We start from the raw sequence: 27,245 nt of genomic DNA, 5'->3' as shown, positions 1-27,245 counted from the left end.
ATGCCGCGAATACCACGAAGACGTACTATAGAAAAATACTCGGTTTCCCATTTCCGGTTTCCTAATTTCCCATTCCTCCTTTTAGTGACACCCCATTTGGAGTGGCCTAAGTACACTTTATGATGTTTATTTCAGAGATCTCTGGGTGTTTAACATGCTGGCTTGTTTGACTTTTTTTCTTTACTTTTTTTTAGCGATCTCTATTCCATGCATATTTTAATTTAAAAAAATATTTTTACACTCGTTTGTTTACTTTTTATAAATCCATTAATGGATAGCTAACATGATAATAAGGGTGCTGGTGGTGCTTGATGTTACACAGTACTAAACATGCATATCAAGTTAGTCATCGTGTACAGTAGTACATCTAGTGCATGTTTCCTTACAATTGAATATACTTTGTACTATACAGCATTGATATATCCAACTATAGGCAGTGTATAGCATGCTGTGGTCAGCAATAGTATGGCTTCTGGTATTTCTACACACTTGTGCAGCTGTATATGATCACAAAAAGTCAAGTATGCAGTGCTACACAACAACACTGTTGCTGTGGTATGAACTTAATATACTGTGGTTAAATATAGGTAAGGATACAAGGTTTCAAATGAACATGTTAATGTGAATAGATTGGATACTTATTAACACATAAATTATTAACACATAAATTATTAACACATTGGTTTCTCTTACAGAGGCTAAGTCAGAAGATCAATGGCAAAGTGAACTTACAAGAAGCAAATTTACTTGAAAGTGGATGTTAACAATACAATATGCATTTAAAAATAGGTCATGGACATGAAGAAAGATATAGGAAGGAATAGTTATGTAGTTTTTATCCCCAAAAAGTAGTCACATTTTGCTCTAGTCCTGTGGGAAAAATAATAAATATACAACCAAGTACTAAGAAATGTGGTTAAAATTACATCATAAATAATTAACGTTTGAGAAAACTACAAGACCTACAAACTTGCACTAACTGGGGTTCGGATCGCCGGTGAACAAAGGCACAAAGGTATAATAATTGAGAAGCCAATGATTGAAACAGTATGACAATTCTATTTAACACGGATCAAAACAGTAGCATGTGATTTACATTCCAATAAGTGCCAGTGCATTTTTGGAACGGGTGTTAATTTAGAGAGTTGCAGCAATTAGCCGTCATCCATGAAAGTAGACGTAGAAATGTTAGTGTTGATTAGTTTCACTGATGTGTGCTTCAGAGCCACTTCAATGCCGTTTTGCAGGTGACTGAAGTGGCTTAACACTGCCAGTGCTTTGCTTACTTTTCAGGCATTGGAGAAAGGATGCTTTCGAGATAATGTTGTAAGAAAGGTGTATGTAAGTCTGTTGCATTGTATATTACTGTACAGTTGAGACACTCTAATATAGCAGTCAGTCACTTAACAGTGTATTAGAACACACACTTAATTGCTAGTAAAAGCCTAGCTCTCCATCATTATTCTTATCCTGTTTACAAAAGCTTAGCTCTATGCATCCAGCTTGCAAACTTGCACAGACTGATATACTCTAATAGAGCAGTCACTTACCTCAATATTGCAGTCGGTTTCATGATAGGTATTGTTACGTGTGTTTTATTCTCTTGAACAGTATGGTAGCTACATACTGTGCATGCATTGCCTTGGTCTTACATTGTCATGTTGGTACATGTTTAGGTTTAAACATGTACCAACGTTGACCTGTGGTAAACACCTCGTAAAGGCTCTGCATGCCTTCAGTGTTAACCTCCAGTGCCTAACTGGTAGGCAGATAAAACAATGAGCACGATAGGTGCATTGGAACATCAAGCATAATGCATAGTAGGCAGAACAAAGATGCTAAACTTAAAAAAAAGCGGTGAAATATGTCAGCTCACTGTATACAATTGCAATACTCATAGAGCAGGCAAGTAGCCCCCATTCGACATGACCGTTTTATTAGAGTGTAATATAATGTTTGCAGCCAAATTGGACTTTTGTTACTTTTAAACGAGTATTACTTTCCATTCAAACATGGGAAATAATTAAGGCATAAATGTGACCGGATCTGCGAAAAGGGGTCTTATATATAGTCTATTAGCCCTAAGTTTGACTATATACATAACTCGATCCTAATGTATTTAACCTATCACCTTCATATTACACCAAACGGTTTAATGTTACCAAATTTTTGTATAGTACTGGGTTGTGCATTTGAAAAGGCTATAAGACTCCTTTTCACAGATCTGGTCACAAATTTTGAGTACATTGGGTTGAAGTTTTTAGCACTGCAGCATAGCACAATTAATTAAAACATAATACGTAGGCTGGTGCTTAATTTTAATTGAGCAAATTAGCTCAGCACATATATATATATAGCTATGCAGCTAGCTAAGTGCATGGCTAATTTTATAGCCCTGTTGCAGTTCAAAGCAAAAAAAAAAGAGATGGAAATGTTTTAATATTATGTGTGTTTCCCACAAATGCATACTCTGCTCCCAGCAGACAAAACTAGTTGATACATACATGCAATCTTTTAGCATGAGGTTGATGTTGCAATTGATAATGTTGGCATGTGAGCAACAATTCATTATGCATGCATAATTATGGTGTACTAAGTACATTGCTCTCAAAGCACTCTCTGGGTATAAAGAGGCTTTCAGGCTGGCTGTGGTACTACCTTACAGCTAATCCAAATTGAAAAGTCTACTATAATCAGTAGAATAGTGTTATAAATGTTGTCTGCCTGTGTAACTAACTAAGAGGAAACAGTTGAAAGTTGCATTTGGGTAAGCAAAATAGCAGACTAACTGATTAGCACTATTGTAGGGTCAACTCATAGTACGTATGCCCCAGAAAAGCTATTACACTCCAAAGCTAAGAAGTGTAAATGTGGGACCATGCATGTATATGCAGGTCTTCAAGAATTACTCCTTGAAGAGCTATACATGTGTGTTTGAATCATTTACCATAGCACCACACTCAGCATTGACTATTGTGCTTTACATTGCCACACCAAACTTTGAATAAGTTCTACAGTAGTAGCCAGATTCATCCATACACTAACTGTAAGCATACTGCATGATTTAATTTACATGCACAAGGAAATGTACTATATAATGGTCACTCCATTATCCTGCCATTGATTAACTGAGCGTTCTGATATCCAAATAGTTGACTGTTCTATTAAGTAATTTGTCTAAGGAGTGCATTCTATTAGAGTAATTGAACAGGACTCTGTATATAAATAAATGGGTTTCATTTATTCAACCTTTTTAGATTACCTAAAAGCACTCAGTGAAATGAGTATTCACCTCTCAGTCTCATTAGCATGAGGGGAAGGGAGGGGATGCTCCACAGAATCTCCTCCTATTAAATTAATATACACTCTTGATTGCTACGATATACTCTTCTTTGTGAAATCTTTAAAGCAGCCAAATGACCACTTCAACATTTTGAATTATGTAACTTTTTGTACAGCTCACAAATTACTTCACAATTACTGCCCAAACAACAAAATACGTAATTTCTATTTCAATCAACTTCCTCAACTGTGGAATTCCCTTCATCCTATAAACATTGATTTACCCTTCAACGTGATCAAGTCAGTGATTTACAAACACCTTTGGAACAATTTCACAGAACACTTTAACTCACAAAACTCAATTAACTCATCATTCCCTGTCCTTGTTATAATTGCTGTAACATTAAGCTCCTACCCCTAATTTTAATAGTTAATATTTCAAATTGGCTGCTAGCACAGGTGCCTTCAGTGCAGTGTATGTAATCTTGTAATTGTACTCTCTATTCATGTTACACTGTAAAGCTTCTATTACTTACTATTACTAGAATAAGGGACCTCACCTATTAAGAAGCCGCACCTAGCATTAGTTTCTTTAGAATCTCAAAGAATCACTAAAGCCTCCAAAAGCTGTGTTACTGCCATTTACCATATTGTGTTACAGCCACTGTGAGGGAAATTTTACACACCGACTGCTCTATTAGAACAATTGACTCTTCTATTAGAGTATCTTCTTGCAAATTAATGGCAGAAAATCACTGTACTGGGGGGGACGCTCCAGCCCCACTCTCCCTAACCCCCCCCCCCCCCCCCCCCGGGTTGCTACACCTAGGCCTCAGATGCCCTAAAATTCAATCTCAGAGCTTTTTTTTTTCAACTGGAAGAGTGTGGCTATGCAGCATGTCCCTGCATGCTTTGCACATAAATGATAAACTCCTGTTGATTAAATCAAGACAAGGCCGGGGCCCCATAAAAATTTTTGGGCCCAAAGATTTTTCTTGGCAAACCTTCTAAGTATCATATCTTTTTAAAAAGATTCTTTGACATTATCTTTCCAGTTTAATTTGCAGTTAGAGCATTATCATAGTGGACCAAAAGTCTATATTTTCAAAGTAAGTTACTTGGAAATGTCACACACACACTGCACGCATGAAAATAACATTGCCACCTGTTATGCTGAAATACATTTAGCTCCACAAACATGCAGTACAACGCATCCTACAATCAGCAGTCATTTTTCTTGTTTAGAATCTTATTGAGTACAGTTTCATCACAGTTTACAATAGAACTTCTTGTCATAGGCAAGCAGTGATGGCTGGATGTCGGTTACTTTTTCACAACCTAAAACATAAGATAATGTTTCTGTTGATAGCAAAATAAACACCTGTTCATTATGTAACACAAGATGAAGTTGCAGAGCACCGTAGGTACGTATATGACAATCAACTTTATACATATTATTATTATTATTATTATTATTATGTATAATTGGTCAAAAAGAAGACAGAGTCTTATAAAACCAATCTCAATTAAATCATACAAATGAAAAACGTTGATTATACAAAAAATGATCTAAATTAGTCTTAAAACTTAGTACATTGGGAGAAGTATAGATGTACATAATGTATACATGTACAATACTCACCAGAGAGAGCCATTGCAAGTTTAAATTCTTCTTTTATGATTCTCAGTACCTCCTCCACACCTGTTTGCCCCTATAAATCCCATAAGAACAATTACAAACTGTGTATGCTGACTGAGGATTACACTTACCTGAAATGCTAATCCCCATAGTACTGGTCGACCAATGAACACTGCTTTAGCTCCAAGTGCTAATGCCTTTAACACATCAGTACCTTGTCTTACTCCTCCATCAACATATACCTCTACCCTACCCTCTACTGCCTCCACTACTTCTCCCAGTACATCAATCTGTATGTGAACCATACAATGGTAAATATACTACTAATTAAACACAACGTACAGTTGCTAACACTCCATCTAACTGCCTACCACCATGATTGGACACTATTATCCCATCCACTCCATGTTGTACAGCCAACTTGGCATCTTCACCAGTGAGAATACCTTTCGCTATCACTGGTAGTTTAGTAAAGCTCTTCACCCATGTGATAGTATCCCATGTGAAAGTTTTGTCTACCAGTGAATGTTTGCTTTTATACTCTACAGAGTCTGATGTTGGCTGTTGTTGTGCCTTTGTCGAATATCGCAAAGTATTCAAAGTTTCATTATTAAAATTGCCAAGTTTCAAGTGGCTTGGCAAATAAAATTTATTTCTATGCTCAGCCAATCTTTTACCCATCTTGGTGAAGTCTATGGTAATCACTAGTGCATTATAGCCAGCTTGTTCAGCTCGTCGGATCAAATCCATGGTGATACGGTTGTCTTGAAAGAAGTGAAATTGAAGCCATCTTGGTCCATTACAATTAGCTTGTGCTATTTCTTCTAAAGAACTTGTAGACCAAGAACTTGCTATCATTAATGTTTTCATTGACAAGGCAGCTGTGTAACAAATTACAATAAGTAATGAAAACAGTAACTTACATGCATTATACATTACGATGTGTCCAGGTAGATTACAGGGCAGACTGGCATGCCATTTTGTAGACTATTATATTAACACCGATTACAGTAAGGCAGTTACCTAGCTACTCTAATGGTACAGTGAAACCTCACTTAGTGGCCACCTCATTATAGTGGCCAGGTCTAGCAAGTCCAAACACATTTTCCATTATATTACATTTATTTAATTTTTGTTAATAGGGCCACCTCATTATTAAGGCCAGTGGCCACATACTACAGAACCAAACTGGTAAAACTAATACAATGTTCCCTCAGTAAAGAGGCCAGCTGAGCATGCAGGCAGTCAAGGTATCACTGCAAAGGTTGCTGCTCTTAAGTGCATACAGTATTTTAACTACTGAAAGCGGTATCCATTATTCCGGCAGTATACTTCATGCTTTTCCAACCATTATGTCTCAAGTAATGCTGGAATAATTAGTATATTGTATGTTCCTACCTTTCTCTGTGATAAACTCTACATAGTGTGTTTTAATCAACCGTACATTGCTGTTACAGCAACTAGACAGTTGCTGGTTTGTTGGCTAGGTTTTCAGTAATACTCACAATTAAAATAACATAAAAGTGGTGCCATAACACAAATAATGCTATAGCCAGCAAACATCATTTCACCACTGGCTGGGACTTCTTTACTTACTGGAATAACACATCAATATTAATTTTATTGTTTGTTTTCAGTATACAACTGTATAGAGCAAATAACTGTACAGTGAAACCTCATTAATAGGGCCACCTATGGGACCCATGATAAGTGGCCTTATTACTGAGATGGCCCTACCATAGCATTTTACTATGCAAAGGCTCAACCTAGAATTGCCAATTCTAGAGACTGATAGTGAATATCACTTTCTTTAACATGCAATGACTCACATTGCTTATTTAAAACATATGTATTTGTCAAAATTGCCACCAAATACAATCTCAAAAGGTTGAGTTCATTTTTACATGATCATAGTATTATGAGTATAGTACATGTATGTACGCACCTTCAGAAACACCTCCTCATAATCACAATGATACTGTAACTAAGAAAGTATAATCATACTCCTTGAACATTCAGGATCTTAACTGATTATGGCAGCTATGGCACATTAAGAGTCAGCGTTATATTTAATGTACAACTACATGCTGCCATCAACTACCATTGAGAATGTTAGAGTGGTCATAATCAAGACACACAGTAGTGTGTCGTACGGCCCAAGAAGCCGGCACGCCACACCGTGAGTATACTAACAGGTAGAAAGAAAATGCAATTTTCACACCTATTTAGCTCTGTGATCCCTAATCTGATTGGAACCAAATTTGCTACAGAAGTGTCGACCAGTTAGGGGAGTCTTCATTCTAAATTTGAAGAAAATCGCTCCAGCCATTTCCAAGATACAAGCAAACAAAGTTTCATTTTAATTTCTTCGTTTTTTTCTTATTATTTCGCACACTTCGCAAAATCCGCCATAAAACACAAATGCGTGCTCGGATCAGGCTGAAATTTGGCACACTTAAAGGGCTCATTAAGGCGGATCTCAGTACCAACTTTGGTATGAATCCTAAGTATCCGATGAACATTCATGGAGTTATGACTGATTATTTGTGTAAAATAAGGTCGAAGGTCTGTCACACCTGCAGGATAAACCCCTTGGAGGAATGAGTTGAAAATTGATATGTAGATGGTAACCATCGTAGGAGTGTATTTTTGTGGTTTGAAAGGAATCGAGATAAAAACCATGGAGATATGACACAAAACCCAACCTGTGTCAAAATTACGCGATCAATTTTTATGAAAAAAAACTATTAGTTATCACGTCTACTAGGCAAACCGCTTAGAACAATGAGTTGAAAATCATTTTGTTGCTGGAATAATCATCATATATAGAAAGTCCTTGCAGTAGTACAGAAGAATCAGATTACAAACCACTGAGTTATGATTCGAAAGGCAACTACTTGTAGCAAATGCGAGATCGAGATACTCTCACCCTGTAGAGAGATCAGCTAGAAGAAGTCACCTTGTAGAGAGTTCAACTACAAAGAAACCATCATGTAGAGAGTTCAGCTGCAAAGTTCAGCTACGAACAGATCACCCTGTAGAGAGTTCAGCTATAAACAAATCACCCTGTAGAGAGATCAGCTACCTTGTAGAGAGTTCAGCTACAAACAAATCACCCTGTAGAAAGTTCAGCTAGAAACAAATCATCCTGTAGAGAGATCAGCTAGAAAGATCACCTTGTAGAGAGTTCAGCTACAAACAAATCACCCTGCAGATAGTTCAGCTACAAACAAGTCATCCTGTAGAGAGATCAGCTAGAAAGATCACCTTGTAGAGAGTTCAGCTACAAACAAATCACCCTGCAGATAGTTCAGCTACAAACAAGTCATCCTGTAGAGAGATCAGCTAGAAAGATCACCCTGAAGAGAGTTCAGCTACAAAAACAAATCACCCTTTAGAGAGACAAGCCAGACAAAGTAACCCTGTAGAGAGATCAGTAAGAAACAAATTACCCTGTAGAGAGTTCAGCTACAAACAAAATCACCCTGCAGAGAGTTTAGTTACAAACAAATCACCCTGAAGAGAGTCCAACTACAAACAAATAACCCTGCAGAGAGTTCAGCTAGAAACAAGTCACCCTGTAGAGAGAATCTTGTAGAGAGTTCATCTACATTTCAAGTCACTCAGTAGAGAGATCAGCTGCAAACAAGTTATCCGTAGGGAATAATTGACATGTAATAAATGTACGTATTATATATATATAATATATATATATATATATATATATATATATATATATATATATATATTTATATATATATATATAATTTGTACATTTCCTGATTAAATCTGAATTAGTTAAAGTATTTAAAATCTGCTTCATCTTTTTCTTCTTCCTGTGGTAAAGAAAAAAAAGATAGGTTTAAAAGCCCTAAAGCTGGCCATAGGCCAGCTTTGTGGTATACAAATACAAAAAGAAGTGAAATCTAATCCAAAACAGCCAAGCTGTAAAAAAAGAGTGCAGCCCTCAAAAAGGCTATGGTGAAAAAAGATGTGAAATCCAAGGTGGCGGCCAAGAAATGGCTGTGATGGTAGGTCAATGGTAAAAATGTTAATAACGACAATTCAGGTGAATTTTGTGCCAAGACCAAGTGGCACAAAATTCACCTGAATTGTTGTTATTAAATTTTTTACCATTAACCTACCATCACAGCCATTTCTTGGCTGCCACCTTGAATTTCACATCTTTTTTCACTATAGCTTTTTTGAGGGCCGCTCTCTTTTTTTACAGCTTGGCTGTTTTGGATTAGATTTAATTGACTTAGTCAATATTTTTGTAGGAAAGTGTAAACCTTCAAACTATAAAATAAATTATAAAATTTATTAAATGGTCCTTAAAAGTATCTATATTATTACAGCTTATAGTATAGATTGTTCCATAAACAAAAAAAAAATTGTACTTGTAAACGTCTATGGTTGTGTCTGGCTTTATGAATTTAAGATCACTGCCCCGGATACAGTATACAGTCCATTACCTCTGGCAGTTGCCAGTTCCCCTTCAGGATGGGCCATCTTCTGCATAGCAGTGGGAGCAATACCAATGGGAAAGTCTATCTCATATCCCATAATAGTAGTCTTCATGTTAACATTTGAAACATCTCTTAACATTCTTGGTCTGAGTCGATACCTGGATTATGTAAACCACATTAATTTTAAACAAAGTATATAGCAATATAAAAATTACACAATAATGGAAATAATTATATGCAATATAAAAATATCTATATCAAGACACACAGTATGGTGTTATGCAATCCCAATTAAGTCAATTCAATAGACAAGTGTGTTGTTAACAGAACCAATGTTCTATGAATACGTAGCTCCATGTTCTCTTTTCCAATTTCACGACAGAAATCAGGGGCGGATACAGGGGAGGTCAAAGGGGGCTCTTGACCCCCCTCCAAAAATTTTTAGTATACCAAGATCGAGATACTCTAATAGAGCAGTCACTCTAATAAAGCAGTCACAGTATTAGGACAGTGTGTAGTGAGCTATTTAAGGATTTTTATGTACTTTATCAGCTATAAATGCGTAGTTGGCGAGGTGTGCAGCTATTGTCAGCCAGCTGTGACCTTTTTTTTTTGGTCTCACCTTATCAAACCAGAGACAATGTAGTGCCTCAATTCATTTTTGACCCCCCCTTTCCATAAGTCTGGATCCACCCCTGGAAATCTCCGCTGGGTTTGTAGTCATGAAGACAAATGGATGTATGATAACTGATTATATTGACTACAGAAGTACCAACTCTATACACTGATATTATTTTTGGAGTAGTGGGTTGGAGCTGAACATAAAAGTGTGCAGGTATATGTGTGTTTGGTTCATTGTCTGTTATACCCACACTTGAAAGGCAAAAAAGCTTTATACTAAATCCAGTCAGTGTGAGACTCTATGGACTCTACTTTTAAACCTACACACAGAAAAGGCTTTACTCTGCAACATTTACTTTGTATGGGTATTGTAGTGACTAAAAATGACTGCGCAGACCTAGTAGGCTACCATAAATGTGCATCCCTTTAGATTAAAAGGGGGTTTACCTCTCTCAAACTCAAAAGAACGTGAAGAGCAGAACCAAGACATGGCCAAGCAACTTTTTAAGAAACACCATAGATAAATTAAGAAGATAGTTCTGAATGTCTAAACCAGTTTGTTTGAGTTATGCTTATTTAGGAAGGAAAATTACACTTGTAATTAATGAATTACCGAATACATGGAATTGCAATAACAAGTATTTAATAATATGGAAAGAGTAACACCATAATCTGACTTAAGCTACAGCAAACCAATGAAAAACCTATGGAAGACTCTGTGAAAGTAAAGTTTTCATTGGTGGTTATAAAAATATAGTGAAATTGCACTTTCACAGGATATTTATAATCATGAAAATTTCATCCATGAAAAGCCAATAGAAGTCAATGAAATATTCCAATAGTACATATAGCAGTGTATATGGGTGCCTGAAGTAGCAAAACATCAACTCCTTTCACAAATATCTATGGCATGCCATTACAAAAGTATAACCAGAAAATTGTGTAATGCAAGGCAGATAGTAGAGTGGCTGCTGTATTAGAACATTTACTATATTAAATTATGCTCAGTGCCCTTTGTTATACCAAGACAACTGCCTTGGTTGCTCCAATGGTACTATGCCACTGCATTACATCTACAATTGTTTCACTACTGTGTAGGAAATGGATCCCTAAATTAAAATATCATTATATTTATGTTTTTGCTATGGTTAGTAAAATTAATAATGACTGTTTGATTAGAGTACATGCTGTGTATATATAGCAAGGGGGTGCTTCAAATAATTTTGTGGTATTTACAGTTACCTTAAAACAGTGTTGATGCAAAATCTAAGATTTAATTGGTATGGTTTCTTTGCATTAAGAAGATGACAAGAGTAATTGGAGGTGAAAGTACAGTATAAGATACAGGTAAATGCCTTGTATTAATTGGGCACCATTCACAGAAGAAAATGTCACAATTTTGCATACAACATTTTTCTACTATATTTTCCTGCCGATCATAAATGATCATGTCTTAAAGTCTTATTTTTGAAATGCTCCCTCCTCCTTGTAGACATTACTTGCACAGAATCTCCATTCCTCTGTGTATGATCGCAATTTATATCTTAAAGTTACTAGCATCATGCTAGTTATAGCTACACACTACAGTCACACACAACATCACGCAATTTGAACAGAGATGCAAATATCAGAAAGTGAGTCAAAGGAAACCGGCAATATTCAAGAGAAATGAGGCAAAGTTCACTACAGCATGCCTTAGTGTTACCCCCAGACCATGCATGCCTATTGTTGTGTCTAAGTCTCACCCTCAGTATCGTGAAAGTTACCTGCTTCTCTGCCACAAACCAGCTATCCACCCAACACATAATTAATTTATTATTTAAATTTACAGTTAACACATAACAGTTAAATGATGCTGTGTAGTGAGTGCACACCAGTTACTGACTGGATGCATGGTTGTAGCTCGCCCGATTCCTAAATTGCTTTACACAATAAATTGGAAATATTTTCTCGTGAATGAGGAAAGGATAGATACTGTTTTCTTCTGCGAATCATTTCCAATACACAGAACATTGCTACATGTGAGTTAATTATTGTGGTGTGAGGTCATATTAAGCCTTTCAATTGGCCAGACTGGCAAGCAAGCAGGCCAAAATATTAAATATTTGGTCATGCTTTCGTCAATTTTAAAAATTCAACATTAGTGTCTGTGAATCAAATATGTAACTACTAGATTTGAATTCAAATACATTGAGACTCTTAATCACATACAACAGTATTAAATTTATTTTTGAGAATTACGTTTTGCTTTGGGGATACAGCACCCGCTATTTAATAACTCTGAAAACAAAAACTGGTCAATAATTATATTGTCGCATATTAATATACATGTGTAATACATGTGTAATACATGTTGAGGTATGTAACTATAGCCATAGACACACAAAAATGATAATTGTATATATGCTATGACAAGGGTACGCACCTCTTGAATGCCTCTATATTATCCTTCAAAGTTTGCTCTTGGTTTGCTCCAGAAGAGATATAATCACGAGTGTTTCTGTCTAGTATCTGTGAACAGTGCACCTCAAAGTCTTCCAAACACACTGGCTTGGACATTCTGTATCAGGTTTGGTACGTATGCCAGCACTATTATATAGATATCTGTAGTTAGTCCATTCCTACCAATCATACTAGTTATAGCTAATTAAACTAAGAGAGAATAAGCCATTATTAACATGCTCAAAAGCACATACAATTAGCTACATATACCTCAGAGTTGGCTCGGACAAGTTTACATCAATTTTACCAAACAGGAAGACATACACAAAAGGCAAAGCCTGTACAAGGTGTCTGCCTACAGAAACAAACATACATACACACATATACCTACTACAAATTAAACTAGGGTTGAGACAAATAGTTCAAAGCTTCATTTGGTCTCACAACATTCGGATGTTGTTTTACCCCACCAAAGCTTTGTTACCATGGATATCAACATGTTAAACCAGTTGCACAAGTATTATCACTCCTTGTGGAAGCTGCCATTTACATATTTTTGATGTAATTATATAGTTTAAACAATGGTTATACTGGAGCTTTGTGTAGGAGTTTGTGCTACAGTGTACACCCTAAGAACCATCAATTGTGGTCTTAATAGTTGACATGACATTTGCAACAAAGCTTCGGTAACATTTTGAAAAGAAGCTTCAGAGGATGTATTTGTACATTCGTTCCAACCCTATACTACAAACTAAACAATATACAAAAGTGATATGGAAATTAATTGCCGGAAGTAATTATAAAGGTGATGTCAGAAATACTCTTGACTACTGTCCTCCAACAGATCCAATGAGGGCCTGTACTCACTGACTGTGACGATTAACTACACGTATCAATGTGTGTTGTTATGCATGCATGACTGTGTCAGTGACCACACCCCTAATTTGGCAAGTCAGTGACAACACCAAATCCATTCAGAACTAACTTGGTTAGCTAATTAGCTACATCATAAAGAATACTCTAGCTATACTGAGGTAGTCAGACTTCATAGCTAGTATACGTACCGGCAGCTCGAATGATCCGCACTGGCCACGTCCGGCGGGCCGGCAACCGCGAATCCCTGGGTGTTGATAACAAATTCGCATATACTTACTGTAAACTTATACGATGCTCCCCGGTTCTTTGCTCTGAATGTTCAGTGATGGCGTTTAACTGCTGAAAAAATTATACTCAAATTCGATTGTGGGATATAATAATTTTGTCAACAAACATTCATGAATAGTTAACTGCCCTTCCCCCTACCCCAGTAGGCCCCTGTACTAACCAGGGATTTGACATTTTGTCCCACTCTTGGTGAATACATGCAGGGGTTTGATGACTCTAGAATCTATAATAGCTAACCTGGGAATGGGGTTGCTGCTGTATACGTTTCATTGAATAGTTGTTCAACTACTGTAGATATATTCCAGTTGGCAGTTGCTTGGTGCAGCCTTAATTGAATAGCTACCTCAATTTCCACAATTTTTCAAAAGTGTGCAAAAAGATCTGGAATTAGTTGTCCAAACATTCAGTTAGCTAACCAAGCTCAAAAATGAAAATTTTAGTTAGCTATTACTTGCAAAAGTGATTAAACACATAAAAGAGTTATAAACTGTTCAGTTATGCAGTAGTCCCCAAACTTTTCAGTTATGTGGTCCTAAAGGGTTTGGAAAATTGAAATTCCATTTTACACGAGATTGTATAGCATACTATAGTTTGCTATAGCTGCTAACTACTGTACAGGATTGTTGACTTTAGCTATGTAGCTACATGCAGAAGACCTTTTGTGACATGTTTCCACATGTGCAAAAAGAACATTCCACTCTATAATATGTTGTTAATGATGTATGAGATACTTCACTTAATAATAATTTGACCCCATTACAACTTGTGTTTTGCAAGTCCATGCAATACAGTACATAAAAACGAGGCCATCTAGATGTTGATCAGTGATCACTTTAACATTGCATTACAAGAGAGAGAGAAAGTTGGTTATGAATTGGTTTATAGTTCCAGGCTGGCTATGTGATGCAAACTTAGGGAGGGTATACAGTGGCTCAATAAAGTCACTTTAAATATGTTTCAGTAGTGCTGACAGAAGTGAATAATTGACAGATACAGTGTAATGATCAAAACATGGGTAAAAAAAATACAATGCAGACCAATGCACATAATACATGTCAGCATGCACATAATGTATACATACATACGACTGTAGGAACATGCATGGCTGTAAAAATCCATAATACATGTGTAGCTCTGTGTTTGAAGCTGAAGGCAGTCACTAGACTACACTACTGCAGCAATTGGCAACGTCTTCCATTGTCTCAAAAGGCAGATAGTTTGGAATGGGGAGGTGCATGCTACATAGTAGACATGTTAGAAATTATATAAAACTGAACACTTAAAGTGTTGTAGATTTTGTCCAGGTTTGTGGCAATAAATTGGAGAATTAAGTGTTGCATGTGATGACTGTTCTATTAGAGTATTTGACTGTTGTATCGAGTATCTCAATGATGGAGAAGGGTGAGCGGGAAGAGCACATATCCGTTGTGTCCCCCTCTGGATTTGCTACTGAGTTGTTTTGCATTTAGTATGATAGTATATAATTATTGTGAAGTTAAGGGAAGTTTACCGGCATGCTCTTTGTGTACCCCTTGATCCACAACTGGGAAACACACATAATATAACACTTCACATTTCTTCATGTGCTGTGCAGATGATCATATCATAGTGTTGTGTTGCACCTCTCAGCTTCCTTACATACAGATAATTTAGTTCAAGAATATCTCTTAAAATGGCTAATGTTTGTTTTGAACACTTTCAAATACTTTGTACATGTATGGCAATATGCTGTAAAATGTTTAACAAGTTTAGTTCCACTGTATTTTCTGAACACTTAGTTTTGATAAAAGCTCACAATTCAGTTTCATCACAATTTACAGTAGTACTTCCTGTCATAGGCAAGCAGTGATGGTTGAATGTCAGATAATTTAGCACAACCTAAAACATAAAGATAAATTATTATTTCAATACAAAGCCTAGCAGAATAAGCATATGGGTTAACACAACATTTCCATACAATTACATCCTACACACACATACGGGTAAACAGAATTCTAGGAAAACGGGAACGGAAAGTGGGAACAACCAACAGAAAATGCCTGATAAAGGTCATCATGAAATATACAGGATGGATTTTACAGCACAACGTTTCTTTGCAGCAGTATTCCTTTGCTAAAGTGATTGAAAAACTCTAATAAAGCAGTCACCTAGTCTAATAGATCAGTCAAGAATGTTTGCTAATTATCCCACCAGGGACCCACATCGATGGCTGGATTATAGCTGTATAGATTGGGTATATATATATATATAGACTAGCTAAGTCATTGATACTGAAAGTTAGCTACTCATTTAAAAATCTTTTAAAATATTCAATTAATACTGATAAAGAAATTCACAAAGTATTCTACAGTTAACTGACACCATTTTAGGATTTGGAAACTGCTTTCAAATAAGAAGTCCTATGATGGGAGTATGAATGCAACACCGGAATATTTGAAGTGGCTCTAAGAGGATCCCCATGACTGCTCAAATTGTCCTAAGTCTCCTCATTGCAGCCATGTACCTACACATACTGCAGCTACCACATACCCATCATGAGATTGTAGGTACAACTCCCCATATCTGCTGTCAGTTAACTAGAATCCTCTGTAACCTTGCAAAAATGGTTAAATGTTTATGGTTTCAAGGGAGTAGTTAACTTTCAATGTTGATGACATTGTTAGTTTATACACCTAACCTATGACAGCTATAGTCTATCAATTTCATGCAGGGATAGTTAGTGAAACACTCTTGACTGCTCTAGTAGAGTATTTGAAAGCAGGTGACTGCTGTATTCAAGTGTTTTGATCGTTTCAACAGAAGGATTTCAACAACACTACAAAGAAGCATTGTGGTGCAAAATCCAACCTGTATATTCACATGATAACCTTTATCGGGTATTCTCCATTGGTTGTTCCCGTTCCCGCTTTCTGGTTCCAACCTGTCCCTAGAATTCTACTTACCCCACATGTTTACATGATGCAAATATGTATGTACATACCAGAGAGAGCCATTGCTAGTTTAAATTCTTCTTTTACAATTCTCAGTACCTCCTCCACACCAGTTTGTCCCTATTATGTACAATCACATGTGTACACATGTTGATTTGAGAGTATAAAAGCTACGTACGTATAAGGGAAACTAGATTTTAGTAGGGGTTATAGAAATAAATATATAAATGAAACAATAGAGTTTGTCTATAGCTGCAGCTATGTGTACTAGTAGACATTTAATTCCTCCTTCAGTTGTTTAGCAATAACCTGTCAATAACATAGCCAGTAAGGTATAGTTACAGCTGTAAACAACTTCTCTTGTTTAATTGGCAACAAAGGAAAGAGTGACACTAGACACATTATAAAAAAATAGCTGCATGCTTCCAGCTATGAATTATTGAAAAGCAATATGGCCATTGATTTTTCTTTATTTTCAGCTACATTCTGCCCATTATATAATGTTACAATCAAAGAACAGTATATTTCCGCAATTAATCCACTCACTATAAAAATTCTCAATTCTCAAAAGAAGCCATAATGCACTACCCACAAATCAATATGTTCGCAGTAGTGAAGAATAAAACAGGACACAAAATTAATGAGAAAAAAGTAAGTCCATGATGCATACATTGCAACTGCTGCGGTTGATGAAAAGACACATATCAGACTGGGGTGGCATTGAACAGTGAAGAAATCAAGCACATAAAATTTTGAGTACTGTCATACACGTATATAATGTGGTAGGGAGAGTGTCAAACTGTGCTATACCCTGTGAAAAAGGAGCCCATAAGTAGCCTGCATACCTTTGTTTCCTCTTGTAAATCTGACCGCTGTTGTTTAACACCTTACTAGTTTTAATGGGGTGATCTGCATTGAATCCCAATTGCTGAAACTCTATCTAGATGTGTCACTTTCACTATCAGAACCGTCGAGGTATGGAATAGCAACCATGATGAAATCTCAAATTAAGACGTCATGCTTGAAGTTGATGTTCATGGCTTTCTAGGTTAGTTGCCTATGTCTTCTCGAGTTCCTCAGCGCGTTGTGCCATACTTTGCTCAAGTACACTGTTCTTTCACTCAGTAGCTTCAGCCTCTCAATGTATATGCACTCGCCCACTGCACTTATATTTAGTCACCAATCAACACAAATAACCAAGTCATTTGAAAGATGACATAGGACTTTACAGGCTCATTTTTCACAGTGTATAGCATAGTTTCACACTCTTCCTACCCCATTATATACTCTTGGTAAAAGTGAGGCTAATTGTTAAGTGTTACGTTTAGACCTTCATCATCCCTACTATACAGTACTACCATATACTGTATGATATGTATTCACCTGATAAGCTAATCCCCACAATACTGGTCGACCAATGAACACTGCTTTAGCTCCAAGTGCTAATGCCTTTAACACATCAGTACCTTGTCTTACTCCTCCATCAACATATATCTCTACCCTACCCTCTACTGCCTCCACTACTTCTCCCAGTACATCAATCTGTATGTGAACCATACAATAGTAAATATGCTACAAATTAAACACAACTTACAGTTGCTAACACTCCATCTAACTGCCTACCACCATGATTAGACACTATTATCCCATCCACTCCAAGTTGTACAGCCAATTTGGCATCCTCACCAGTGAGAACACCCTTCACTATCACTGGTAGTTTAGTAAAGCTCTTCACCCATGTGATAGTATCCCATGTTAATTTACTGTCCATCAGTGAATGTGTGTACTGATGTACCACTGACTCTGTCGATTGTTGTGTATCCAAAGGATTGTGAACACTACGCAAACCATCAGTATTAACATTAACAAGTTTCAAGTGACTTGGTATACTATATTTATTTCTATCATCAGTAAGTCTCTTTCCTACCACGGGTTGGTCAACGGTAACCACTAGTGCCTTATAACCAGCCTGCTCAGCCCGTTGAATCAAATTCATCGTGATTTGCTTGTTTCTGAAGACATATAGTTGAAACCATCTTAGTCCACTACCGTTAGCTTGTGCTACTTCTTCTATGGACGTTGTACCCCATGTACTTGCTATCATACAAGTGTTCATTGATGAGGCAGCTGGAGGTCGAATACGTACATAATAGGCTATAGACACAATAAAAGAACAACATACATGTAGGGTACCAACGTACATCATAATTATGCATATTATACATCAGTGCAAAGAAGACATACAATATATCTTAGACTCAAGCAGTCTGTACATGACGTAATAAAAGCTGCTCAATGAATACAGAAGAGTTCCTTGGCAGGTCTCCCTACACTAAATACCTATACATATGCTGAGTACAGTAGCTCAGTATAAGGTACAGTAAGTTGCAGAAGGTGGTATGAAATGATTGATAGCTAGTATTTTTCTACAGGTATAGGTGTTCTGATGGGAATAATGTTCAAGGCAATAGCTCAACATGGTCTTATTTCTACTGTTGCAGTATAATCTCAATTGTATTAGAATCTGGCTACGAAGATCTTCTTGTTGCATTTCATGTGCCACAAAGCAAAATTTTGGGTCAAACTAGATTTGTTTCTGATCTATGTGGATGTTGACTCAAACAAACAATCTAAGTGACCCGGGGCATCTATAATTTAGTATTATTATTACATTACAGTTACCTCTAGCAGTTGCTACTTCCCCTTCAGGATGGGCCATCTTCTGTACGGCAGTAGGAGCAATACCAATGGGAAAGTCTATCTCATTTCCCATAATAGTAGTCTTCATGTTAACATTTGAAACATCTTTTAACATTCTTGGTCTGAGTCGATATCTATTTCAATGCATATTCAGTATAATATTATACATGATTGCAGTAAATTACACAATCAAGTAGGGTAATTAACAATCAATTATCTCCAATAGACCTGGCTTTTTCAAGGCCATGTTTGCACTTCATTTAAAAACAAATATCCAAAGTACAAGGGTAAACTGCATGTCTAAATATTAATACTAACATCATAACAAGGACCTTAGAGTGTTAACATCATCCAATTAAAAGTTGATCCAGAACCTGGCAAGAAGAGGGGCAACACCAAGGCCAAGATCATGTTGGTGGTCAAAGAGAATAATTCCAAGCTAGCAACGTATATACAAGTGCACTCATGTATGTGCACATGGGATAGCTATTTTGAATGCCAATTGCAAGTTGACACATCTAACTGGTGTTGTGCCCCAAATTTCCATGCTAGATATCTGCCATTGACACCTTATTCACATTCCAGTGACATGTTTTTACTCTATTATTAACCTTAATTAGTATAGGTGCAAAGAGGTGTAACAGATTATATTAGTGCCTTACACTATGTAGCCTGCTACTATGCTAATTTTCAGTTTCACAACATATAGCTAAAAGGGTTAGTACTGCTGACATGGATGACCCACTGGCCTGGATAGCATAGTAATCCAAACAGAAAGTGTACATGACACAGATGTGTCAAAGTCATGCATCAGAAGCTATGTGATGTTGTAAACTTTATCCGGACTGTCACTTGTCCAAATCAGTGATCAATTAATGGGAATTACCCTGACAGCAACACAAAAATGTTATTGGTCGAGCAATTACTCAAGAACCAAAACTGTTCCACTGTTCTTAGACTTTAGCATGAACCGGAGCTTATCAATCACAGATCTTGTTAGTGAGAAGGTGCTCCAATTGGTAAAGAGCCACTATGGCCAGTGTTGGGAAAGTTACATTGTCAATGTAATATATTACATATTACTCTTTACTTTTGGACATTGTAATACGTTACAGTTACATATTACTCCAAATGAAGAGTAACTTAATATATTACATTAAGTTACTTTTGCTCTGACCATACACCTTTCCTTTACACCTTGCATGTTAGTTACTGAGCTAGCATATAGTAAACACTCACGTAAATATAGCTACTGGCTTCTTACACCTGTGTAGAGATGCTCTCTTAAGCAATACCTAAACATTGTTGGCAAATCACGTGACCAGTTGTCTGAGGTGTGAACTAATATGGATAATTTTATTATAGGGGATTGGGACAGTGGATTATTGCAGTCATTAAGCTGTTGAGTAACACTAATTGGTTAGTAATGAACCCGGTAATGCGTTATGAATATCGGTACTATGTTTACACATCCCTAACGAACAACACGTTACATAATAACACGTTACTTTCATTACTAATATAACGAACTGTGGGTTCCTTGAAAGTAACTTAAGTTATATTACTAGACTATGAATAATATCACATTTTATTACTTGAAATCACAAAATGTAATAACTATTATAATGCGTTATTCCCAACACTGACTATGGCAAAAGGGGCTGGATGACTAGACTTATGGGCCATGTCATGGCTCATTTTTTTGTTTTCATGGGTACTATAGTGACCTCAATGTCAAATGCGGTTGCATACAATCACTGGACTGGAGTAGTGGAGTGTACTGGTGGACTGGACTACTGGACTCAGGTATTTTCCCTTTTAACCAAATATTTGGGCAACTGGTTGTAAGTATACCAGGTAGACCACTCCCCCTACACATAAAGAAACACACACTACACACACAAAAGAAAGGTGTGATCTTGCCAGACTTGTGAACATTACCCAGCTGCAGCTATGGAATAGCAAGACAGTTAACCACTATAGCTAACTCTATGGCTTATAACTTGTATTTACAATAGATGGTTACTACAACACTACATACACATGTACTATATTTGTACTTCATGAAAAGATGAATGGTAGTCATACAATGGAGATTATGTCAAAGAGAGTTATTATACATATTGCACACAATCTTAAGATAACGATTTCCAACCTGCCTTTTTTCCACACATATTTTTGCTACTTAAATTACACACCTTCAATAAAGATTTCACAAGCTGCTGTTCCAGTTAATGGTAGTTAATGCTTCGTATTTTGTAATGCACTTTACTGGATTAAAATCCATGCAGTATTTATTGAAATATGTCAAATCAAAGTTTGAGAAATAAAAATCCCCATAGGGAGCCCATACAAATAATTGCGTACGTAATTCTAATTGGAAGAATACGGCACCGGTGATAGCCAAAGTTTCCGAGTGTTTCTGCGTGAATCTGTGGCTGATGAGAGCAAAAAAGTGTTCCTGGGCAAACCGTATATGCTGATTTCAAATTTTCCATGTGTTTTTTGATTGGAGGACAATTGACGTTGGATTACGATGAAAATATGGCCTTTTTGAAGGTAAATCACCATCTAGCACTGCTCAGAATTCAGTATTTCATTCACCCTGGGCCTTAAGGCATCCCTCTGCATTAATGCAAGTATAGTTTGAAGGTGAGCATTTTTTTGTCTTGCGTGAAATTGCAATATAAGGTGAGCATAAACTTTTCAAAAGTGGAGACTGACATGTGATACCAGCCTTACATGGCTTCACAGGTATTCTGATGTATCTATTGCTGTTTTGATCCATTTTATAGCAGTTTCAGTGAATGTAATTTTGGTCTTTATAGTATAGTGAAGTCATTATGTTATATAATAATTATCATCTTTAGTGTTTACAATGTGACAACTAAAGCTGAACAGTGTCCAAACAAATCCATTCTAAAATAATATTGGTCTTACATTTTGTTATCTGATTGTCATGTTTCCAAAGTATTTATTAATTGTGACTTAATTGTGATGCCAGTAATTACCATGCTATATAATATTACTGATTTTTCTAATTAGCTATCCCTGAAAATGCATTAGGTACCTGTGTACACTTAGTATTACACGTTACACAAAGTTTTCTTTGTGAATCACTTACTTTATTCATGTAATATTCTGAGTGGTCTGTCTACAAAGAAGCAGTCACTCTTGAGAGGTTCTACTTGCTCATGTGCTGTTCTCCATAAAATAGAGATATGGTCAAAATTCCATGTCATTATTAGTTTCCTATCTGGATTTATGACACTTTGAATATTGTATTTGGTGCCGTGCGATATACATAAAAAGCATTGAAATGCTGTACACAAAAATCATCACACTGTCAACTTCTTTTCCTTATATCTTGATAGGAACCACCGGTTGAGGTGGGGTTTGCACTAAAATGACCCTGCAAAATAGCACAATATTGGCATAGCTACCAATGAATGCATGGAATGTACCTATTTTATTTAATTACCTAAGATGAACAGGCAGTACAGAATCACCTGCATATTTTACATTCAATGTAGCGCAATAGCTACACCAGTTGGCCAGATAAGTACTAAAAAAAAACTTGAGTCCAGTCCACCAGTCCTGAGTCCAGTGATTGTATACTACCGTCAGGTGACCGTCAAATGCTATGGCGCGTCACTCGAAATCACTGGACACGCCCCCTTCGTATAGCCATAGGGTATGGTGTTGACTATAGCATTACCTTTTGAATGCTTCCACATTATCCCTCGCAGTTTGTTCTTGGTTGGCACCAGAAGTGAAATAATCACGAGCGATTCTGTCCAGCGACTGCAAAAAGTGCACCTCAAAATCTGCCAAACAAACCGGCTTGGATACAAGCTTGGACATTCTCTAACAGCAGATGTGATCAATCCTGGCCACACCAAGCCAAACCTTAGTTTCTGGTTTCTCCCATGGCGCTTATCGATTGGAAATTATAAGCGCCTGCTTATAATTTCCAATCGATAAGCGCCGTGGGAGAAAAAGCGGTCTGGCCACGCGAGACTAATTTGTAACACCATTTGCAGGTAATCAAAGGGGGGTCCAAATATTTCAGCTGAGATAATCGATCCCCCTGTCTGTATTATCTTTGCCCTGCATCAAGTGCTATTAAACCACCCAAGTTTCTTTTAGCTATTATGGAAAAAAGACAAGTGTAAAGTGTCTAACTATACTACTTCTCTTACGGGCTGCCTTTGCCAACATTTTGCCCACTGCTGTCAGTTTTCAACAGTAATCCATGCAATATTAATGTAAAATACTTATTGCGTAATTCCACCTGCCTTTACTACAACACATGTTTTAAATGGTTGTACCCTGTTTCTTTAAGTCAGCAGAGATACACTTACCATCACAATAAGATGCTGCATATTCTAGCTACAAAACTCATTGAAAGCTTTGCTAACTTTTCATTTATATGCAGGCCTACAGAACTTCCACTAGCACTTTAAGCAACAATTCCAATAAGGCCACCACTGATTAGTTGATAGCTTGTTTCCCGTCCCCAACTCCCCGCCCGCATCACTTTTTAGGAAGTCGCATCAAAATGTAATTATTTCATTATAAGTCACGTGCTGGGGCCACTTTTGTTTTCTATTAGTATTAATTTCAGGGAAAAAGCAAATCCTGCTCAATTACATAATTATATACAAATCAATCATTATAACAAAAATAATGATAATCAATCCAATGTTTATCTAACTAATCACATAGTGATTTAGTTTGCCATGCATTAGTCTCAATAGTAGGAGTGCAATTAATCCCAAATCGCATGGCCTCGTTTCTGTAATTGCACTGTAAAGTAGCCAATAAAATAGCAGAATAACAGAAGCCTTTTAAGTGCAACAAGAAAGCCAATCAAATAAGCTGCCAATAGAAGCCTTTTAAGTACAACATGTAGACATTTTGAGTAGCCAATCAGAATTGCTGACATGTGAAGCCTTTTAAGTACAACAACAAATGATGTAATACGAAGAAGAATGATGCAATCACCTGGTAGAAGTTAATGACCACATAGAACTGGATCGATGTGTACTACAAACCATGAAGGGTAGTCACTATGTGATTAGTAGGCAATCACACACATTTTCGTGCAATTATGGAATAATTGTACTCGTAACAGCCAAAATTGCACTCGGCTTCGCCTCGTGCAATTTTGACTATTACTCATACAATTATTCCCTAATTGCACTCAAATGTGTGTGATTACCTATACTTAAATGAAGTCAATGAATCAGCATTAACAAAGTAATCAGGTAAACTATTCCAATCATTAATTACCCTGTTAGAATGTGTGTAAGCCCTTGCAAACTTGTTCTTATATAATTTGAAATTGTGACCTCTTGTAGGTGTGTAATTAGTTGGGGAGAAGAAAAATGAAGCATCAACGTTAAGTAGACCATGTAATATCTGATACACTAAAATCATGTCTCCTCGCTTCCTTCTATAGTACAGGGATGGTAATCTGAGGTGTGATAAGTGCTCAGCATAGGGCAATTCCCTCAAAGAAGGTACAAGTCTGGTGGCTCTCTTCTGTACTTTTTTCTAACATTTTCTGATCTGTGATATAATGTGGTCCCTAAACAGAATTAGCATATTCTAAAATAGGATGAACAAAAGTCTTATATAAAATTGGTAAGGAGTCAACATCAAGCTAGGTGATTGAAGCACTTACTAATAAGTCCTAGAATACGATTGGCTTTTTTAAATAGCTACAGCTGTAACATGTTGGTGAAATTTGGGGTCAACCACAACTCCCAGATCTTTCTCAGCGGTGGTACTACAAAGGGGTTCACCATCAATAAAGTAACTGTGAGATGTACCACTTGATATCCCAATTCTCATACTTTTACATTTGCTGTTATTAATATTCAATAACCAGGTCTTAGACTATCCAAAAATTTGTCAACATCAGCTTGAAGTTGAACAATATCTAAGTCACAAGTGATACTTCAAAACAGTTTAGTGTCATCAGTAAAAAGAAAAATTAAACTCTTAACTGTCTCGAATCATTAACATAGATAGCAAACAGAAGAGGTCCCAAAACTGACCCTTGAAGGACGCCACTAATCACATTGCACCACTCAGACTCCTCATTTCTCACAATCACCTTCTGTTGACGACCGGCCAAATAATCTTCAATCCATTTCAATAGATTACCTCTAATTCTATAGGCTTGAAGTTTTAGCAGAAGCCTAGCATGTGATACCCAAGTCAAAAGCTTTCCGAAAATCAAAATAGATATAGTTCTGAAGATGTACGTAAGCATTTGTGTGGCTGTCAAATGTAGTGCTCTAACGGTTCCATGGACAATTATTGAAGTATATATATATATATATATATATATATATAGCAGTAAGCCAAACATTTCCAAATGTGTTAATAAGAAGTAGCTTGCCTATATTTAGGCCACTCCAACAAAATTCCTTGTTTCCCATTTCATTCACCTAAAAAATAATTGAACTGGTTTGCTCAGTTAAAATATTTAGGCAGGAATCATTGGGTGGGCCATGGCCCGCCTGGCCCACCCTTGCATGCTAGCCTGCCCTTTCCAGGAAACAATTAATCCCAAGTAGAGTACCTTCAACTGCTGCAAAGATTTTAAAGTAGCTACTGAGACAGTGCATGGCCACTACCAGCCAGTCTTCATGAACAATCTACAGAATTAACAGCATCGATATCTTCCAAATTGTTTTATCAGGAAGATGTTGAATGATACCGCCTGCATATAACAGTATTTCATTTTCTCAAAGAATTTCCTTAGCTCACTGATCATGCAAAAAGTGGGTGGACTCAGCCAACCATACTTAACAACTGATGTAGCTAAATTTTATTTTAAATTGTAACCACACCGTGCCCACACAGGTCCTATATGTTGTGGTCCTGTTTGGTCACATGCATCCAAAGATTTACCCCCCCCCCCCCCCAGGCAAAATGTTTTTGCTGGGCCTGCCATTTAATTCTTTTTTTACACATTCAGCATCATTACTTTATCAATGATGGTTTCATCTCTTATATGTGCTGTGGGAGTATGGGGAACAAATAATTAGACCCTTTGTTAGACACTTAATGCTCTATTAGTCTTGTCACTTTTCCATATAAATTGTATAGCTAGCTAGAGACTGGGTTGGTTAGCTGAACGCAACAGGTAAGGATAATAATTATTATATAGGTGGGGGATCGATTATTTCAGCTGAAATATCTGGACCCCTTTGAATGCTTGCAAATGGTATTAATAATAAATTTTGTAGGGGATAAAATATTTCAGAGGGGCTCCATATATTTCAAAACTTTTTGTTCTGGGAGTCCAAATATTTTGATATAATTATTTGGACCGGGGGGGGGGGGGGGAATAGGGGGTTCGAATTTTTCATAACATACCAACTATAAGTGAAAATGTTATATGGCTTCAAAGTCTTATAATATAGACAAAGATAATGGAAAAGAGTGGCATGCATTTCAAGAGACACTTATATGCTATTCGTGCAGCATGAGACTGAGAGTGTGAGACCATAACTATTTTGGTATATCCTCAGGGCTGCTACTGTTTGAGCAAGCATTATTTGTGAGGTGAAATTCCTCTTGGCTGATGTACATTAATACTATGATTAAATGTGATGGTGTCTGATAATTTATTTTCCTTAACAAGACCATTGTCAATGTTTAATCTATACTGCCGGCATGTGTATTATTACTGTAGGATTGTGACAAGGACACAAATTCTGCAAGCTGGTCACCATACAGTCATTTTATCTTTGTGCATGACTTCGCATCATCTCTCTTTTTGAGATTACATGTATGTAGAATCAAACTACAATAATAACTCCTTTGGAATTCATTAAGTTGAGAAGACATGTTATCACTTGTATATTATAGGAAAATCTTTTCAGCTCCATTTGCTGTCAAATTGTTCAATAGCTTCTTATCCTCACAATATGCTACACTGACCAACGGTGTGACCTCTTCCCATGTTAGCTATTACCT

General features: G+C 36.7%; 2 protein-coding genes across 10 annotated transcripts; both read right to left on the bottom strand.

The window, feature by feature from the left end:
- Positions 1–4,376: 4,376 nt before the first annotated feature.
- LOC136258169 (2-Hydroxyacid oxidase 1-like) lies at positions 4,377–13,706 on the bottom strand. Of its 8 annotated transcripts, none has more exons than XM_066051488.1 (8): positions 13,607–13,694; positions 12,724–12,808; positions 12,437–12,663; positions 9,397–9,548; positions 5,264–5,802; positions 5,053–5,211; positions 4,925–4,994; positions 4,377–4,620 (listed from the first exon to the last, which is right to left on the bottom strand). In XM_066051488.1, exons 3-8 carry the CDS (start codon positions 12,568–12,570, stop codon positions 4,550–4,552), a joined length of 1,125 nt encoding a protein of 374 aa, XP_065907560.1. In that variant the 5' UTR covers positions 12,571–12,663; positions 12,724–12,808; positions 13,607–13,694; the 3' UTR covers positions 4,377–4,549. The 8 variants fall into 8 exon arrangements, with proteins under 8 accessions (XP_065907560.1, XP_065907603.1, XP_065907579.1 ...); XM_066051531.1 differs by having other exon boundaries at positions 12,437–12,632; XM_066051507.1 differs by having other exon boundaries at positions 12,437–12,600.
- A 1,580-nt stretch (positions 13,707–15,286) lies between these two features.
- Positions 15,287–23,200, bottom strand: LOC136258156 (2-Hydroxyacid oxidase 1-like). 2 transcript variants are annotated; one of them, XM_066051470.1, is made up of 6 exons: positions 22,966–23,200; positions 19,230–19,381; positions 18,142–18,701; positions 17,931–18,089; positions 16,598–16,667; positions 15,287–15,495 (listed from the first exon to the last, which is right to left on the bottom strand). In XM_066051470.1, exons 1-6 carry the CDS (start codon positions 23,109–23,111, stop codon positions 15,425–15,427), a joined length of 1,158 nt encoding a protein of 385 aa, XP_065907542.1. In that variant the 5' UTR covers positions 23,112–23,200; the 3' UTR covers positions 15,287–15,424. The 2 variants fall into 2 exon arrangements, with proteins under 2 accessions (XP_065907542.1, XP_065907551.1); XM_066051479.1 differs by having other exon boundaries at positions 18,142–18,674.
- Between the last annotated feature and the right edge of the window lie 4,045 nt (positions 23,201–27,245).

Source organism: Dysidea avara, chromosome 1 (assembly GCF_963678975.1).
Source record: "Dysidea avara chromosome 1, odDysAvar1.4, whole genome shotgun sequence".
NCBI classification, from domain to species: Eukaryota; Metazoa; Porifera; class Demospongiae; order Dictyoceratida; family Dysideidae; genus Dysidea; species Dysidea avara.
This window is presented reverse-complemented; position numbering and strand designations above follow the sequence as displayed.

Excerpts from the sequence above, each read along its gene's own strand:
- LOC136258169 (XM_066051522.1), bottom strand. The coding sequence starts at position 12,570 with ATGTCCAAGCCAGTGTGTTTGGAAGACTTTGAGGTGCACTGTTCACAG. Across the intron at positions 4,995-5,052 it reads TATGGGGATTAGCATTTCAG|GGGCAAACAGGTGTGGAGGA; the intron begins GTAAGTGTAATC and ends TGGGATTTATAG. Across the intron at positions 4,621-4,924 it reads ACTTGCAATGGCTCTCTCTG|GTTGTGAAAAAGTAACCGAC; the intron begins GTGAGTATTGTA and ends CTTATGTTTTAG.
- LOC136258156 (XM_066051470.1), bottom strand. The coding sequence starts at position 23,111 with ATGTCCAAGCTTGTATCCAAGCCGGTTTGTTTGGCAGATTTTGAGGTG. Across the intron at positions 18,702-19,229 it reads GGAAGTAGCAACTGCTAGAG|CCTATTATGTACGTATTCGA; the intron begins GTAACTGTAATG and ends TTGTGTCTATAG. Across the intron at positions 18,090-18,141 it reads TAGATGGAGTGTTAGCAACT|ATTGATGTACTGGGAGAAGT; the intron begins GTAAGTTGTGTT and ends GTTCACATACAG.